At 36.6% G+C, this 17,558-nt stretch overlaps 2 protein-coding genes across 2 annotated transcripts in view; one reads left to right on the top strand and one right to left on the bottom strand.

Annotated features, from left to right (window-relative positions):
* Window positions 1-809, bottom strand: part of LOC111871386 (2-aminoethylphosphonate--pyruvate transaminase) — a 28,124-nt gene extending 27,315 nt beyond the window's left edge. The window contains exon 1 of the mRNA XM_023864467.2: window positions 578-809. Coding sequence (XP_023720235.1) covers window positions 578-650 — 73 coding nt within the window. The 5' untranslated portion in view covers window positions 651-809. The remainder of the gene's footprint in view (window positions 1-577) is intronic.
* Window positions 810-902: 93 nt separating this feature from the next.
* On the top strand, window positions 903-8,931 carry LOC111871388 (proteasome subunit alpha type-3). Its single transcript, XM_023864469.2, has 6 exons — window positions 903-1,068; window positions 1,205-1,287; window positions 1,783-1,906; window positions 3,125-3,370; window positions 6,172-6,284; window positions 8,131-8,931. Exons 1-6 carry the CDS (start codon window positions 1,048-1,050, stop codon window positions 8,306-8,308), a joined length of 765 nt encoding a protein of 254 aa, XP_023720237.1. The 5' UTR covers window positions 903-1,047; the 3' UTR covers window positions 8,309-8,931.
* Window positions 8,932-17,558: the final 8,627 nt, after the last annotated feature.

The raw sequence follows: 17,558 nt of genomic DNA, 5'->3' as shown, positions 1-17,558 counted from the left end.
GCTGATGGGATAAACAAAAGGGGAAGCACAATAGACCACCTTAGGCTGCGGTGCAAGGGCCAAGGAGGCCTACCCCTCAAACATACATTCATTCATTCAACACTTAACACAACATGTTTCGGCCATAGATGGCCATTTTCAGGCGTCTTAATGCGTGCAAATTGTTACACTGCTCTGTTATGCGCTAAAACCGCGTGCTGAAGTTCACTTAAAACAACGTAAATAAGTAATTAAAATTTCTATTAATTTTTTCGTAAAATCCTATTCCACCTCATAAGGGGCGTCGTCCACTTGTTTGGTGGTATGTGATATTCCAAAAGGTTCGTTTCTGCAGCTTGTTTTTCTGTTTGTTAGCCCGTTGTTTTGCTACGCCTTCTATCTGTAACATGCCCCTTGCTTGTGTGCACACTCTAGCAGCGCGTGGTGTTGTCTTTACTAGCGGCACTAGTTTTCTATATTCTAATTTTTACGGCTGCCATTCGACGCTATATAGCATATCCTGATCCATGCTTTACTGCCTGAGGTACTGAGTTTTTTTAATAAATCACAGGTAAAGAAATAAGGAAACAGAACTCACCAGGGTTAGTTTTAATGAAAGGCATCTTCACGCTTGTCCATGTTCTTTGTGCCAAGTGGCTTATAAACGACATTTCGTTAAGTAGAGAATGCAGATCCTTTCCTACAGATTCCTGATTTTGACTTTATCCTTCTATGTACAATCCAGTATTTTAATTCCTCTGATATAAAACCCATAAGACAGACCACTATTATCAAGATTGAACTTTGAACACATTTGAATATTCCCCAAGTTATCAACATGACCTTCGTTACTCGCACATTTATATTTACTAGTCCAACGATAATCGTTGCTTAGAATAAAGTAGGTAATGACTGTACACAATTGGACAACCCTGTAATCTCTGTGCCTGCGGTCTTTGCTACAAATGTGGAAGTTATTCTGCATTTCATTATTGTGATTTGTGAAACGATTTACGTTATATTAACAAGAGTTTCGTATTGTAAAACAAAGGAGAGAAAAGTATAAAAATGAGCTCCATTGGTACAGGTGTAAGTATTAATAAAACGTTTTCTATGTCTTGTGATACCATTAGGATGACTCTTCATAATGGAGAGACATTGAGGTTATGTATTAAGAGTTGTTAGAGCTGTTTTAAAGTTTATGTAAATTATCATATTGTTTTAGTACGATCTGTCAGCATCACAGTTTTCACCGGACGGTCGAGTATTCCAGGTGGAATACGCACATAAAGCTGTGGAGAATAGTGGGTAAGAGAATCAATTTATGTGCATGAAGAGCTAAAGTGGTAAGCCCACAATTGTATGCAGTTCAGTTTCTGTTATCCTAACTCTTTTCTCTCAGAGTGGAAAATGATATTCTATCATTAGCTGAGGTGTGCTACTTGTACAGCTTTGGTTAAGTTGATTATGTAATACAATATTGCAAGGGTAACAGAATCTGAACAAAACATAGATAAGGTGTCACCCATATCCAGCGAATTACTTCTCAGAATAACATCAAAGTAAAGGCTCATTACTGAACAACTGTGACAGCAGTTAGCACCAAATTTACCGTAATAGAATCTCTTCAAATCCTGCCCCATCTTTCTGTTTAATGTGGACAGATGATGGAAATGTGTCAGATTGCTGTATTAAGATTATGTAGATTAGGGACTAAAGTATTTTCAGGTTGGGTGATACCTTTATCTCATTACGTGTCTGTTGCCTGCTGCTGACGGACATCTATGTTTAAATATTTTGCAGGACTGTCATTGGTCTCAGAGGGAAGGATGGAGTCGTTTTTGCAGTGGAGAAATTAGTAACTTCAAAACTGTATGAACCAGGTGCTAATAAAAGAATATTCAATATTGACAAAAATGTCGGAATGGTTAGTATATTAGATAGTGTGAACAAAATGTGTGCCTTATCATGTGTCAATCTGGAGTTTTAGGAATGTAATGGAGTTTACATGGTCTTCATCTATTAAAAGGGATTTAGCCATGGGCAGACACCAACAAATATCTGTAGACCCCTAAAAATCAGGAGCTGAAATGGAAATGATAAAAATATTGTCAATGACAAATTGTCAATGAATAATCCGTCGAGTGTAACAACGTTCTTAGGTCACTTATTTATTTCACTCGCCTTACATGTTTCGGTTCAAAAGAACCATCATCAGAGGCACGTTACAAACACATGAAACCACTGGCGTTGTATTGTACACAGTATGTAAGCTGCGTGATCTGCTAGAGATGTCGGAGTGTAAAAGCACAACACTTTCTAGTAACGTTGAATGCATGTACACCTCTTGCATTCCATCCAAAGAATGCTCTGAAATTGAGCCGTCAGTGTTAAAATATTTAAAAACTTAAAACATTTGAAATAAAATTTGGCTCCTTCTTGTTGATTCGTCCCGGTGATGGGAATCGTCAACTTGAGGTTGTGTATGCTTTTGGTCGGATGTGTCTTACGCGTTGTGTGTTGTGTACATTGTAAATGTCTTCTCTTTAATCAGTGGTATTAAAATACATTCTTCACAGAAATTTCACATTATGATGTGGTACCTTTGGTTATACCTCTGCTGTTCAGTGCTATTTATAAATGTGTGACTTGTGATAACATTTAATGTGCTTTGATTTCTTGTTGAAGATGTATATCTACAAAGCATAGTTCACTGTGTGTTTGGAGCAAGGAGTTTAAATTAACCTTTGTATGTATATATTGATCACGTGTAATTAATTTCATGTCAATAATCATGATTCTGCATAATTTTTTGCTGATGACTCTCTTTGAACAGCTACGCTCCTCATTTTTCCATCAGCTGATGCTTCAGTTGGCATGACTGGAACTGCATGGTGCAAATTTTATGTTCCATTCTTAGATATACAAGAACTTGTTAACAGTGTTTCAGAAAGCAATAAGTGCTGCAGCAGGTTAAAATGACACTGTAAAAAATAAAGAAGTGCTTTCTCAACTTGAAAGAATATTCCAGGAAGTTAAGAGATGCTGCACAGACCTTGTGTCTGGAATATGCCGTAGAAGAGTACAGAAGTCACTTTTGGTTTGTGATCTGTATATAATAACCAGGCTTTGTTACTGTTTGCAGGCGGTGTCAGGACTTATTTCAGATGCAAGACAAATAGTGGAGACTGCTAGAACAGAAGCCATGAATTACCGTGCACAGTATGGATCCAACATTCCTCTGAGATTCTTGAATGACCGCGTGTCCATGTATATGCATGCTTATACATTGTACAGTGCTGTACGTCCATTTGGTTGTAGTGTTATATTGGGTGCCTACGAGGCAGATGGACCTGTTATGTACATGATTGACCCTTCAGGAGTATCTTATGTAAGTTATAACACTTTTATTTTAGTTAGTAGGTGGACCATAAAAATGATGATTTAATCAGAATTGTATTTGTGACTCATACTGCTGTCCAACTCTAATTTGTTTCTTAACCAGAGAATGCTAAAATTGTGCTGGTCAAAATTACTTTCACTGAACAATCAAACAGGACACCATGTAATAGGTGCCCTAAAATGAAGCAAATGCACCAGAATGTGTGTGCTGTGTTGTAGCAGTGCCAAATGTTTCAGATTCATGGGTCAGTGAAACAGGAAGACTGATAGATACCTTGTAAGATTTGAGGTTTTCATGGCGGTGACTATGAAGAAAGCAGTCTTTTGGGATGTGGTGCCGTGTAGATATTGTGTTAACCGACATTTTAGAGGAACGTCAGTAACACAATATCTACATGGCGCCACATGTCAGAAGACTGCTTTCTTGATAGATACCTTGTCTGTTTCACATGGTATATTAAAAAATTATAATATAAAAATTCTTATTATCGTAAAATATCTTAAACTATCCATTTACAGAATCATAATTGAAATCAAAGGGGCATTATAATAACACACACAAAACATTTGGAATTCAGATCTTCCAGAGTCACCATCACATGTTTCAGCAGAACCAGAAGTAATGAAAGACTTGCAATTTAAATAAAAGGATGTTGTCCTGACATCAGACTCATTTATTTATTACTAGCTGCAAGGACCTGCCTTACCCAGGTTAAGTTAGTGGGCTCTGTTTTGAAATTGAACACAGCACACTAAAACAGTGATCTCATATGAACATTGCTTCAGTGTTCCATACTAAGAAACCATATAATAATTTATTTAACTATTTTTTTAAACATCTGTAATGTATTCATATAGTTTCATCTGTTTAAATTTCAAGTGAATACAAGTTAAAAATGGTTGCAGGCATGATGACCTAAGCTTACAGAGATTTTCATAGTTTGCATTGCTACCATCAGAGGATAGTACACATACTCTATATACTTGTTGCTAGCAGAGTGCAGCATAGGAAATTAAATAATCTCTTACATGTAAATGTTTTTAATTGCAGCCCCTAAACACACACAGCCACTTGTATTTGCCTTCAGTCATTTAGAAGATGTCTTTGTAATGCTGCAGGTTCTATAAAAGTATTGATAATATTTTTATTTCTAGTCTTAACTACTGCAATATATCATTTTTGTAATCTTCAGACTGAAACTTTAAATTATATTCCTGCACTGCTCTGGAATGTGTGTGTGTGTGTGTGTGTGTATATATATATATATAATTTTGTAAGTTACCTAAAAAATTAGAACACATCCTGCCATAATCCAGTGTATACATATTTTGTTCCCCTGATTATGTACTCATTGCCATCAGTACCTTGCATTCCGCACAGAAGTATCACTTTTATATATAAATTACTTTAATTGCAGCCCATAAACAGAAGGGATGTAAAAGTAAAAATACTATGCCTGGGGTGCACAGCTTTAGGTTTCCTGAAATACATATGCCAAGTTGCAGCTTTCTGGGTTCCTTGGTTTTTGACTTAACGAGTTTTAACAGACAAACCCACACACAACATTCTCTTTTATCTTTTTATATGATGGTAATATAATAATCAAACCATTTGGCACTAGTATTTTTTACATCTGTGGTAAAAATACTAACAAGAATATATGGACCTGCATAAATTAAACCATAGACTATTGTATTTTAGCTTCGTATTGTGTGTGAAATATTTCATTCAGTTTCATTCTCACTTGTACATCACACATATGCATATTTTCGTTTTTTGTGTGGTTTGTACCTTGATGTGTCCATGGTGCATACTTGTATAGTATTGAGAGAACTAGGAGTATCCTAAGAGAACCTAGTGCTACTGTGCTCATCAAGGAAACAGTCATTATACAAGACTCAGGAATACACATCTAAATAAAATAAAGTAAAAATAACAAAATTGTAATAACAACAAGAATAAGAATTGACCAGTATTGGTCTAATTTTAACTACTTGTAGTTCCAAGTTATCATGTCTATTTTAATTTAATTGCAGCCAAAGTAACCATATAAAAACAATTTTAAAGCTGATGCAAAATTGAAATATGCTTGTGCTGCGAATAACAGATACTCTTTGGGAAATTAAGACAAAGTTTATGTAATTTACAGTGTTGTTTAAGTATATAACTAAAGACCTGCATTGTGAACAACAATATGACCTTCACTCAGTTGTAAACATTGGCCAGTGGAGGGGCAATAGCAGAAAAAGTTTAAGAGGGCCCGTATAAGTACTGCCTGATGATGGCCAGAAATTCTGGCCAAAACATGTCAACCATGTAATTACCTTAATTTTTCGCTAGTGGGGGTTGGAGTCCGGCAGGGTCCACTTGGCATGGAGGCCACTGATTGGCCTATTGTACCTGCCCCTGGTGATTATGATGATGGAGAATTTGGTGGAATGAAGATTGGCAGGGGAAACTGAAGTACTCGGAGAAATCCCGCCCCAGCACCACTTTGTCCACCACAAATCCCACTTGACCAGACCTGGGATCAAACTCGGGCTGCCATGGTGGGAAGCCAGCAACTAACTGCTTGAGCTATGGCACAGCCTAATAATTATCTTAGAATTATATACATATATTTTCAGACTGAAACTGAATAAAATAAACCATGGACCGTTATTTTCAGTATGTGGACCACTGGTTGTGAAATATTGCTGTATGGATCCCATTTTCAGTTACTTGCACATGTACTTGTATGCCATTTATGTGTTACAGTTTTCAAGTGTTTTATTTACTTTTGTGTTCAGGGATATTATGGTTGTGCAGTTGGGAAAGCCAAACAGGCAGCAAAGACAGAGATTGAAAAGCTGAAATTGTCAGACATGACATGTAAAGATCTAGTGAAAGAAGCAGCTAGAATGTAAGTAACTGTTGCCATATTACATCAAAATCTGCCAAGTAGTTTGAGCAGATAAGACAGGACAGTTACAGCTTCCCCATTATTTGTATAGGTAGTGCAGAGAACCCAAAAAGTAAGGGGTGGAGCATGTGAAACATATTGTGAAATGTAATAGTACATAATATTGTCACATATATTAGTGACTATAGACAAGTTATGGACTGAATGGATTTATTGACCACTTATACACACGACTCTATAAGTACAAGTAATTACTGCGCTATCACTGATCTACACACTTCACAAATCACTGGAGTACATGCTAAGTCTTCTCAGTCTCTTTTCACTAGTTGTTTCCTGGTAGATCTTAATGATGGAGATTCTTCGGCTTCTGCTCTCACGTTTTTACTTTCTGGCAAATATCCCATAACTGAACTGTCATCTTAATTATAGTGCCATTTCTTCTTACCCTCCCTTGCAGAACTCAAAGTGACGGCTGACAGAACTTATTCCTCACTAACTGCCCTGCTTATAATGTCTTAGCATGGACCACATAAAAAACACCATTCTTCTGTTGTGTTCGTGTCCATTGCCATGGGAACATGTTTACTGAGCCTTTTCCCAGCAGCAGCCGCCATGTATTCTTGATTAAGAACCTGCTGCCAAGCAACAGATGTCGTTCCATTGTCTGCTTCGCAGGTGTTGCTTAGAAACAAATGTTTACAGAGTCATTGCTTAGCAACAGGTCTGTACGCCACATTATTATACAAAATGATTACCTATTTATTTTTCAGATATGATATAATGTTGAAAAAATATGCAGAACTATAATTTTTAAGCAAATGAATTGTTTCCATTATTTTCGTTGTTCCCAACGTCCCCTCTTTTGTAACATTGAATGTGGAAGTTTGCTGTTATTACAGGTACAATATTATATAAATTGAATACTTTAAAGAATGGGTTAAGCATTCCATTATGCCTTCTGTCAGTATATGTTATCAGCCTGTTGTGATTCTGTCCTATAATGAACTGTTGAACCAGTATTTACACACTGAAATTGTTTCATTACTCATTTCTTCCTTCTGCCTTCATGAGTAAAGCAGTTTCATGCCTCTACTGGCCAACATCTTCTTAGTCATTGGCCTGTAGGTATATATTTTATTACACTGACTATTGCTGTACTGATTTTCATTTTACATGATATATATAACTTTCATATATTGTGAATTAGTGAATCAATGCTGATGGTAATGAATTGTAATAATATGTGAGACACATTTAGAAACACCACAGAATTATGTTAAATAAAAATTAATCCTGTAGGTTTGTAATTCTATGCTATCTTTAATTTTGTGCTGTCAGCCTTATTGTGAATAAGTTTATTCTGTAAATACCATATCATAGCATCATGTTGTGTTGTATTTCCAATAATATTTTCTTCCATCAGCACAACTTCTGTATAGATAGATACATTATACAATAAGTTATCTACTACATGCTTTGGCCTTTCGGATGTCATCAGCTATGGACATTCACCATTGGCTGCACTGTTGTCAGGATGAGCTGCTGGAAGTTTATTTTCTATTTTAGTAGAGTATTTTATTTTTGTCCAACTGCATATGTATAGGTGATGGTCTTGAAGTTCTCATTTATTATGCTTATTTTCTTTTGTCTCTGTCATCCCATGTGTATGTCTCACTACCATATTTTACTGCTGGTTTAACCAAAATTATACATAATTTAAAATATGCCCTCCCAGACTTTTTTTTTTTTTCACAGAGGCTCTCAAAATTGTTTCAGTTATCTGAATGAAAGTAAATGTGTTCTCTTCTCAAGCAGAAATTGAAAATCCAGTATTTTGTTTCAGCATCTATCTGGTTCATGATGAACTGAAAGATAAACAGTTTGAGTTGGAATTGAGCTGGGTGGGAGCTGATACAAAAGGAGTCTTTGAGCGTGTGCCACAGTCAGTGTTCCAGGAGGCAGAAAAATCAGCCAAGGCAGCAATGGAGGATGAGTCTGATTCTGACACTGAGGATATGTGAAGTGCAGAGGACAGTAATAGATATAAATGATGAACAGGGAGTGAATGGTATAATAATAAGCTGAAATCAGTCAAACCTTGGTGGATATAAAGTCATGTTCGCTGAATTCATTATACTTCAGAAAATTCATGTTTGACTCAGGAAGTGACAGGTTCAGGTAATATTCTTTTGTTTAAAAACTGAGGCATCAGAAATAAGCCTTGAATGAAGTCTTTGCATTTACTGAATCAGAATTTTGTAAGAGAAAATTACTGTAATGTTAATTTGGGTAAACAAAAATAATCAAAATAGCTCTTTCATTGAAAAAGGACACTTGTTATTCATTAAAGGATAAATATTTCTAGTTTTTTTAGCTGTGGCTGAAAACTGTATTTTTTAATATATAAAGACCCCTTAAATAATTGAGCATAACACAGTTTGTTGGCTGGAACATACTGCTTTGGCTATGTAATATTTCTCTCATGATTTACTTAACTACTTGTGTCACTTCAAAAACAGTTGACTATTGATGACTGAAACAGAACATGAAAACAAACACTTATATCTACCATCAGGTTTTGTTGCATCAGGTGTGTATGATAGTACTGTTTTAAATAAAGGCTAAATAAAAATCACATCTTTCTATAAATAATGTGTTTATTAATGTCTTTGTGGAATCATGACTTCATTAGGAAAATCAAGACAAAATCTATAGGCATTAAATACCCTGAAGTAAAATTTTACCCATTTTCTTTAAAAATTTTCATTTTTAACAGATATCAAAATACTCGTAAAGATCAACTTCCGTCAAAACTCTTAATAATTTATATCTAATTAACAATGTTTGAGGACTAATTGTGAACATATTCTGAGCAGATAGCAACAGATGACTGACCTCCTCTTGTTTGCCACAGGTTGAAGTTACTATAGGCATGGTTCCTTACAGTCAAGAAGTCCGTAAAGCAATACGCTTCTCATGCAGTGGTACAATTTATCTTACTGTCATTAAGACAGTCTGAAGAAAAATGGGAGTAGAATTATACTGTACATAAGCTATGTTATGCCCTTAATCAAGTCTTATGATTAATTCAGGTAGGAAGAAAGTGCTGTACAGTATTCTCATTGAGTTTAGGGTAACCATGAAACTACAAGGTGTGACAATTTAATTCCTGGAATGGCCACAGCGTGTCGCTGAGGTGTTGAATCAGGCAAACGCATGTACCCAAGCACGTTTGGACATATTCAAACTTGCGTATACAGGAGCCAGAGACCAAATGAGTTGTTCATTCCCAAGCAGCAGAGGAAGAAGTACGTGTCCGTGGTATACTGTTAGCAGAAAAACGAGTGACAAGATTCTAGAGCAGCATATAAAGATCAAGTTCTGTGTGCAGATCAGTAAAAGTGCTAGTGAAATGTTAGCCCTATTAACAATGGTTTATGGTGAATATGCTTTGAAGAAATGAAGTGTTTTTGAATGGCACAGGGCGAGAAGATATACAAGATGACCCAAGAAGTGGTCAGCCAAAAATGCAAAGGACAGATGCAAATGTGGACAGAGTACAAACCTTGGTGCACTCAGATTGAAAATTAGGTGTGAGACTAATAACAGAAGAATTGAATATTGATAGGGAAACAGTGTGACCAGTTATTACAGAGGATTTGGGAATGAGCAAAGTTTCCTCAAAGATGGTACCTCGAATCTTGACAGATGACCAGAAACAACATCGGCTTCACATTTCATCTGATTTTTTACACAATACAGAGATGTTTGATAGGGTCATTACCGGTGATGAAACATGGTGTTTTCAATACGAACCAGAAACAAGACACCAGAGCATGCTGTGGAAAACACAGAATTCACCTCAGCTGAAGAAAGCATGCAGTTCAAGACCATGCTTGTGTGTTTCTTCAGTCACAAAGGGATAGTTCACTATGAATTCATTTCACAAGGACAAATGGTGAATCAGCAGTGTTATTTGGAAGCGCTGACAAAGTTACGGGAATCTGTTTGGAGGAAAAGACCTGAACTCTGGCCTGACAAGTGGATTCTCCACCATGACAATGGCATTGCGTATGATGAATTAAGAGTTCACAAATTCCTGGCTAAGAAATACACTACAAAAGTGGACTCTCCACCTTATTCAACATAATGATCAAGTCAGGGAGGATGAGATTCGGTATGGCATGTAGAATGCATGGCAGGGAAACTGAAGACATAGGATTTACATGGTAAAGCTAGAAGGAAAGAGGCAACTAGGTGGAACTAGATATAAGGGGAAGGATAGTGTTAAAATGAACCTTAGAGAAATAGGATTGGGTGGTACAGATTGGATTAATCTGGCTCAGGATGGGGACCAGCGGTGGGTTCTTGTGAACATAGTAACGAACCTTCAAGTTTTATAAAATATGGGGAAATTCTTCAGTAGCTGAGCAGCTGGTGGCTTCTCAAGGACTCAGCTCTATGGAGTTTATGAGTTAGTTCAGTGACTGATGGTTACTGTAGTTGTGATACATGGCATTCAGAGCTTAGCAGCTTTTTGTCGCCTTGGTTTTCCACTTCTCACGCCAGACATCTTATGTTTTTATATTCTCTCTCAGGTCAACCATACATGGTCCTCGTCCTCACTGAGTTTGCTGTCTGCTTCATCCATTTTCTTTAACATTAAATGCTTATTTCTCCTGGTACTTTACTTTCACCCATTCTCTACCTCTGCTTGTCATCTTCATCCTCCTGTTAGTCTGCATCTGTGAGCAACTTACCTATCTCATTCTTATAACACATTCTGTATCGTTCTGTGTTGTGATTTTCCAGTGCATATATTCTTTACAGGCATGTTCTGGATGTCATTAGGATTTAGTTCAGTGTTACTTTAATGTCAAGGAGTCAAGATGGCTTAGTCGGTGTAGTGACGGTCTGCAGGCTGGACAGCCAGAGTTCTATTTGTGGTGGTGCAAGATCTTTCTCTTCTCCACAGTATCCAGACTGATTCTGGGGGCCTCGCAGCCTCATATCCAATGAATACTGGAGCTCTTTCCTCAGAGTTAAAGTGGAAGGGGCATGTAGCTGACCACTCACCTCCATCTAATGATGAAGTCAAGGGAAGTGGATCTGTACCTCCAGTCCTCCATATGTCTTCATGGCATAGTGCTTACTCTTATGTCAGAAATGGCTCTTTATGCTGGAACAGTGCCTGTAAAATCAAATGTTCCTAGCAGGCAGCTATGCGTCACCTTCACCTTAGACACAGAGTAGCTGGTGAAAGTATGAATTTGTTTTAGTGGAATGCAGGCATTATGTTTGAAGGTATTGACCATTATGCCACCATCAATGGCAGTGTCAGTTCTGCTAAAAGTACATCTTGATCTGTGAGCTAATGCCTCAGTCAAGATGGCAACCAGTAAGCTTCATTATATACAGCAGACTAATTAGGGTTTATCGACAGATTGTCTTCTCTCAGAAGTAATTTTGTAGCAGGCTGTGGTTCATGGGGATGTAGCTCAAACCCAGAAATTTTGAGAACCCCCCCCCACCCCCATTACTATATCGTAAATATCCAGCAGTATGAAACATTTGGAATGATGTCAATTTACTGTAGCAGTGTACAAAATCTTGAATGTGAGAAAGCGAAGCAGACTTTAGAATCTCATTCATTCAAGGGTTTTGCAACTTCCAGCCTGAGAGTCATGATTTATTTATTATATATTTATATATTTTCCCATTGGAAAATGAGTGAGATAGTGTAAACTGAATTCATCTGCCTCTAGGATCCACTGGCAATCTGTTGTTAGCATGGTAATGAACTTAATATTCCATAAAATCTGGGGAATATTTTGAGTAGCTGAGCTACTCTGGTCACTGAAATTGTTTTACTCGTGGATTACTAGGCTGATGAACGGTAATCTCTCTCTGAAATTGCAGTTATTGGTGGTCACCATTTATGCCCTACATTATAAGCTAAAAAGTGAACAGTTGTAGGAAATGTGTGTTTTTTTTTTTTGTGGCCTAAATATCTTTGTAATGTTTTAAACTATATAGTAAGTAAGTAAAGTAAAGAAATTCCTCTGCTACTATACTGGCTTCACGTATATTCCTCATTGTATCCTTGTATCTTCCTCTTACCCATGCCTGTAACTTAAGCACTGACCAGAAAGGAATCGCCTGCTTCTACAGTTGTTCCTGTTTCATACCAGTCTGTTTCTGCCAAAATCTGATTACTGAGCCGTCACATAGCTGCGGATATTTCCTAGACTGCAACTGATAATATTATATTATAATATAATTCTGCCATTCTTGACCTTGGCATTAGATAGAGGCAAGTGGTCAGCTTAGCATCCCAGCCAGTTTACACATATAATTCTTAAAATAAAGTGTTTGTTTCCATAAACAACACTAACTGATTGGTGTTTGTAATGGAGACAGAGTATTTTCTATTAAGTAAGAACTGACTTTAAATATTGCTCNATCACCCTCACGTGTCATCTGGGGCTGGTACAATAGGTTAGAAGTGGCCACAGTACAAGGGACTTAGTCCTACCCCACTAAAAAAAAAAAAAAAAAAAAAAAAAAAGATACTGTTTAATTCATATATACAGTCTGTGCTGAAGAAAAGACAAAGCCCAGTTATACTATATATATAAAATGCTGACGGAAGTGCAACCTGATAGCTGTATTACAAGAACTGTTTACAGGGCATATATGCAAAGCACGTAACTGCAGAGAACTTACACGAGAGTGCATCTTTGCAATGGAGTTTGCATCTGTGGATAAAGGTAAAGTTGTCCCTGTGCTTAAGTAAGGTGCAGAGATTAAATCTCCTCCAGCCAGTGTCCCATACTCTTTCCCTATACATGGCCAGATCTACCATTTGGTCTCACCACTTTACTTAAATGAGACAAATGAACCAGGATATGGACACTGTGTTTTCAATTTAGCAGAAACAACCAAATGGCTGGGAAACCAGTCAGACTAAGGGTGTATGACTGAAGTAATGCAATTACTGGATGAGATGCTGCAACAAGTTAACCCACATGCTGAGTCATAAATACAAATGCATGATTAAATAAATGTGTTGATATTTATTAATAACATTTAAGATCTGATAGAATGACATGTTACGTGTGGTACAGCTCTTTCCCCACAACTTCAGCATGGCTTGAAGGTAAAAGATATAAGACATCACTTAACTATAAAGAATTGAAACATGTATACGATTTAATAAATTATCTTTTGATTACATTTATTGTTTGAATTAAAAAAAAAACTTAATGTGTATGGAATTTATATAGTTGGGATTTAAGTAGATGTATTTGTCACTCAATGAATACACTTTTAAACAACAAATGGCATGATCACTTAGTTGCTGGACTGGCTGCAACTTCTCTGGTAGGTGGAGGTAGGTACAGATCTGCTGAGTTTTTTATGATTCATTTAAAAATTGTTGATTGTATCACTCAGAAATAAGACCTTGTAAAATGAAGTTGTATGCTGTTCCTTCTGCACTTTACATTTTATTGGAAAGTGGTAGATTTGTGAATCAAATTCTGCTTCAAATTAGAATTGCTGTAGAAACCTACATGACATTAATTTTGCTTTTAAACCAATAATATGCAGAATTGAAGCATGTGATTGGATTTTCCAGTTCTAAGTGCAGTGGTATCAGTTAACAATACTGAGTATTCAGGATGTCCATCCATGGGCAAAATAAAAAAAAAATGTGGTGAAAATGAAAGAATTTGATAATGATAATAAACATATCTATTTGTTACTTGGCTAATGAAGTTGAGATCTATTTGACTCATGCTAAAGCATTTTGATACAAGCTGAGAATATGGAACAGATTGCCAAAAAATTTACGCTTTGCGTGCTGACACGAAAGGCACAGTCATGCAATGGTATGTCAGGACCTGCAGATAGAACTTCAAATAGTCTCACAGTTTCCATATGGCTTTTTGCTTTCACCGAGATCAAGTTGGGATTAAGGAATAAGAGATTTGATGACATCATGATTCAAGCAGATTGCACTTGCCAAGTTCAAGAGCACTTGACTTCTGAAAACCCAACAGGGGCACACTTGCTGGACTCACTGCCATCGAGTCACATGGGAACTACTCTAGAGAGGACAGTATGGGATGTAGGGTTAACATACTTATTACAGAGAAAGAATGCAGTCTGGAAATTATTTGATCACACCATGTATTATAAACGTCATTTCCGTTATTAAAAAAAGATACCATTGCACCCCATCAGTCCCTGTGGAAAACAGATGTACATTAAATATTGTAACATAAAATGCATAACACTTAGACCGTAATTACTAAGGAGGGGAAGACCAGGCTTCCCCCTGCACTGGATTTATGAAAAAGAAACCAGAATTGAAGGAAATATATGAGTACCATATTAATAAAAATGTAAGGTACTGTAAATGGTCTAGTTACAAAAAGCGCTCCTGAACAAAGCAGATGGCATTTAGCTATGATTACAGGTCAAAAAAACTGAACAACTTCCTTTATGATGTGTTTTTGAAATTCCTTATGACTTTTTTTTTATTATTGCTTTTTTCTTCTGAAATATACTTTATCGTCATGTTCTCCAGGAATATGTGAGATAGAAACATCTGTATTAGAAATTACCAACATCAAATTATTGCCTGCTGCTTGAATCATTTCTATTTTCCATTTTCATATTTGTTTTGATGCTTTGCTGTAGTTGATTGATCATCATCTCACCATTTTAAAAAATCAGATTTTCAAAAGTAAGAAATTTAACAAATACTAATACTAAAGTTTAAAATTATTACTTTATCTAGGATACCCAGAAGTGATCAGAAAAAGTCTTAAAATGGCCTTAAATGTAGGTCTGTATAGAAATACTTTTGCCTGACATCCCTTGGAGAAAATCCTGGAGCACCCATGACTTAGACCTTGTTCTGGGAAGGTACCTTGACACAATTCAGGCCTTGCCTCCATTGCTTTAAATGAATGGATGGACTAGAAGCATGATAATATCATTTTATTGCTGGCCCTGGGGAAGTTGGGCTGCAGTGTCAATCTGGACATATGAGTAAACAGAAAAATCCTGCCTCCTCCAAGAATTAAAACCTGGTTATTCAGCTCTTATGCAGCAGCTTTAGTGGATGAACTAACCATTCTCTCTGTATGTCTGAATATATACTCAAATCATGCTCTTCATTAACCAAATTTTACTCAATCAGATATTAACTAAATATAATCCAAAAATTATACAAATATTGATCAGGTTCATCATTCTAATTGAAGTTCAAAGTAGTTTTAATAACTCGTTAAACATTCACAATACTGGTAAATGTTTTATACTTAATTTAAATAAGACAGTCATATCTGCTTTAATCACAATGTTTGATAAGAGACACAAGAGCCTGGTATATAACATAATCTTAATTTGTGCAAAATTACAAGAGTACATGTTAATGAACTTCATGAACCCATGTCAATTAGGCTTTTAGTATCTGAAAAGAGGTTGAGTTTGAAAATACTTTTACAAACCATTAAGTAACAATTTATTCACATGAACACTGATTGAAAATGTAATGAGCATCATTAAATTGTCAACTTTCATCCCAACTTGAGAAGTACATAATTAAGACGTTAAATTTTCTTGCATCTAACACAGTGAGAAGCCCCACATTAAAATAGCTGCTGAAAAAAAATCTGTCATCAGTTACAAGAATTTAACGAATTCTATGTTCATAGAACCAGAATGCTCTTGCAATGAATAGTTTAATACATTTCACATCCTCACACCTTATTTTCCTATGGCCAATTCTAATATTATTTTCTGACACTGCAGGTAAATGTTTATCCCATTTAGTGTTTAGGAAGTAGATAAAATTATCACCAGTTATCTAAATTAATAATATTTTCTGAATAAATTCTTTTCTTAATTCCATAATGAAACTGGGGTTTCCTTTGTTGTTATTGTTGTTCCCTGGTATTCATATCTAGAAACATTTAAACTAATGTACTGCTTATTCTAAACACCAGTTACTTTAGTCAGTGTTATGACTGGAATATGGGCTAGTCATTAGGGTATCAGTATTTGATCAGTAGTGGACACCCCCCCACCAAGGAGCCTCATCAAGATTATAAGTGGCTACTAACAGTGAGACAATAATTGTTCCAAAATAGTGAATGATGAATATTACACCTGGCGTCAAAAGTCAGATTGAAGATGAATCCAGCATTACAGGCAATCTTCAAGCAGGTAAATATGTTAACTCAAAAATGATCTAAGCTCCAGCCAAGATATACTGGTGGCCTGTCAAGAGGAACCCAGAACTTAAGTGGCAGCCGAGACCAATTGGTGGCTGGCCAAGAAGAACTAACAAGTGCAATAAGTGCCATAATGACTGGTCAGAGTGAATCCAGGGAAATAATAATGGACACACTAGACAAACTGTTGAAGGGTGTCATGGCAGTGGTTAAACAAAAGACTGAGAATCTTTGCAAGGAGTTTTGTTGTGAGCTATAGGTGACATGACAAGATGTAGAAGCAACACAATGCAACATAGAGGTCACTTGACGTGACCTGGAAGCAACCTGTTAGGTGTTTGAGAAGCAGTTGTTGGCAGCAGACTGCAGTCAAAACTGCTGAATACCAAGTGTGACCAAGAACCTGCAAGAGACTTTTAGAATGGCTGCAGCTGTACAATAAAGTTGTGAAAGTCCAGTAGAGCAGAGTCAGAGAGAAGTTGCTGAATGAGAAGATGTGTGTTGCCATGGCAGAAGAAAGATATGTGAAGCAGTGTGTATTGTGAATTGCATGTTAATATAGTGCAAGAAGAGAAGGACAGAGCAGTGGCATACAGTGAAATAGTAACGAACAGAAAGACAATCTGACATTAAGATCTTTTGTGGCCACCTACAGTGAAATAATAACTGTTTCAAAATAAGTACAAACATTAATTATACCTCCATTCCACCAAACATATTGTAACGTGGATGGCACAACAGGAAGTAGGGGTCACGTGAACTCTGTGTTTCCACGAGTGATGTCACGTATCCCCACTCCTCCCATCATTACACAATACTCGGTAAACACCCTTCCCCCCTAGGCTGTGACGTCACGCAACAGGCAAGTCCATGCAGTGACTATTGCTAGGCAGTTGGTAAACCCTACTTTACGCAACAATGGTAGCTATCTCATAACTGTTTCCTATGTTGTCAGTGCAGAAGCTACATAATGAGGAGTATTTGTCAGAGAGAGAGTTACTAGTATCCAATATTCAGTATGAGT

This window comes from Cryptotermes secundus, unplaced genomic scaffold (genome assembly GCF_002891405.2).
Source record: "Cryptotermes secundus unplaced genomic scaffold, Csec_1.0 scaffold194, whole genome shotgun sequence".
NCBI lineage: Eukaryota > Metazoa > Arthropoda > Insecta > Blattodea > Kalotermitidae > Cryptotermes > Cryptotermes secundus.
The sequence above is the reverse complement of the archived record's forward strand: the minus strand, read 5'-3'. Positions and strand labels throughout refer to the sequence as shown.

Coding starts and splice junctions, on each gene's coding strand:
- LOC111871388 (XM_023864469.2), top strand. CDS start 1,048: ATGAGCTCCATTGGTACAGGT. Junction 1,069..1,204: donor TGAGCTCCATTGGTACAGGT/GTAAGTATTAAT, acceptor ATATTGTTTTAG/TACGATCTGTCAGCATCACA. Junction 1,288..1,782: donor AAAGCTGTGGAGAATAGTGG/GTAAGAGAATCA, acceptor AATATTTTGCAG/GACTGTCATTGGTCTCAGAG.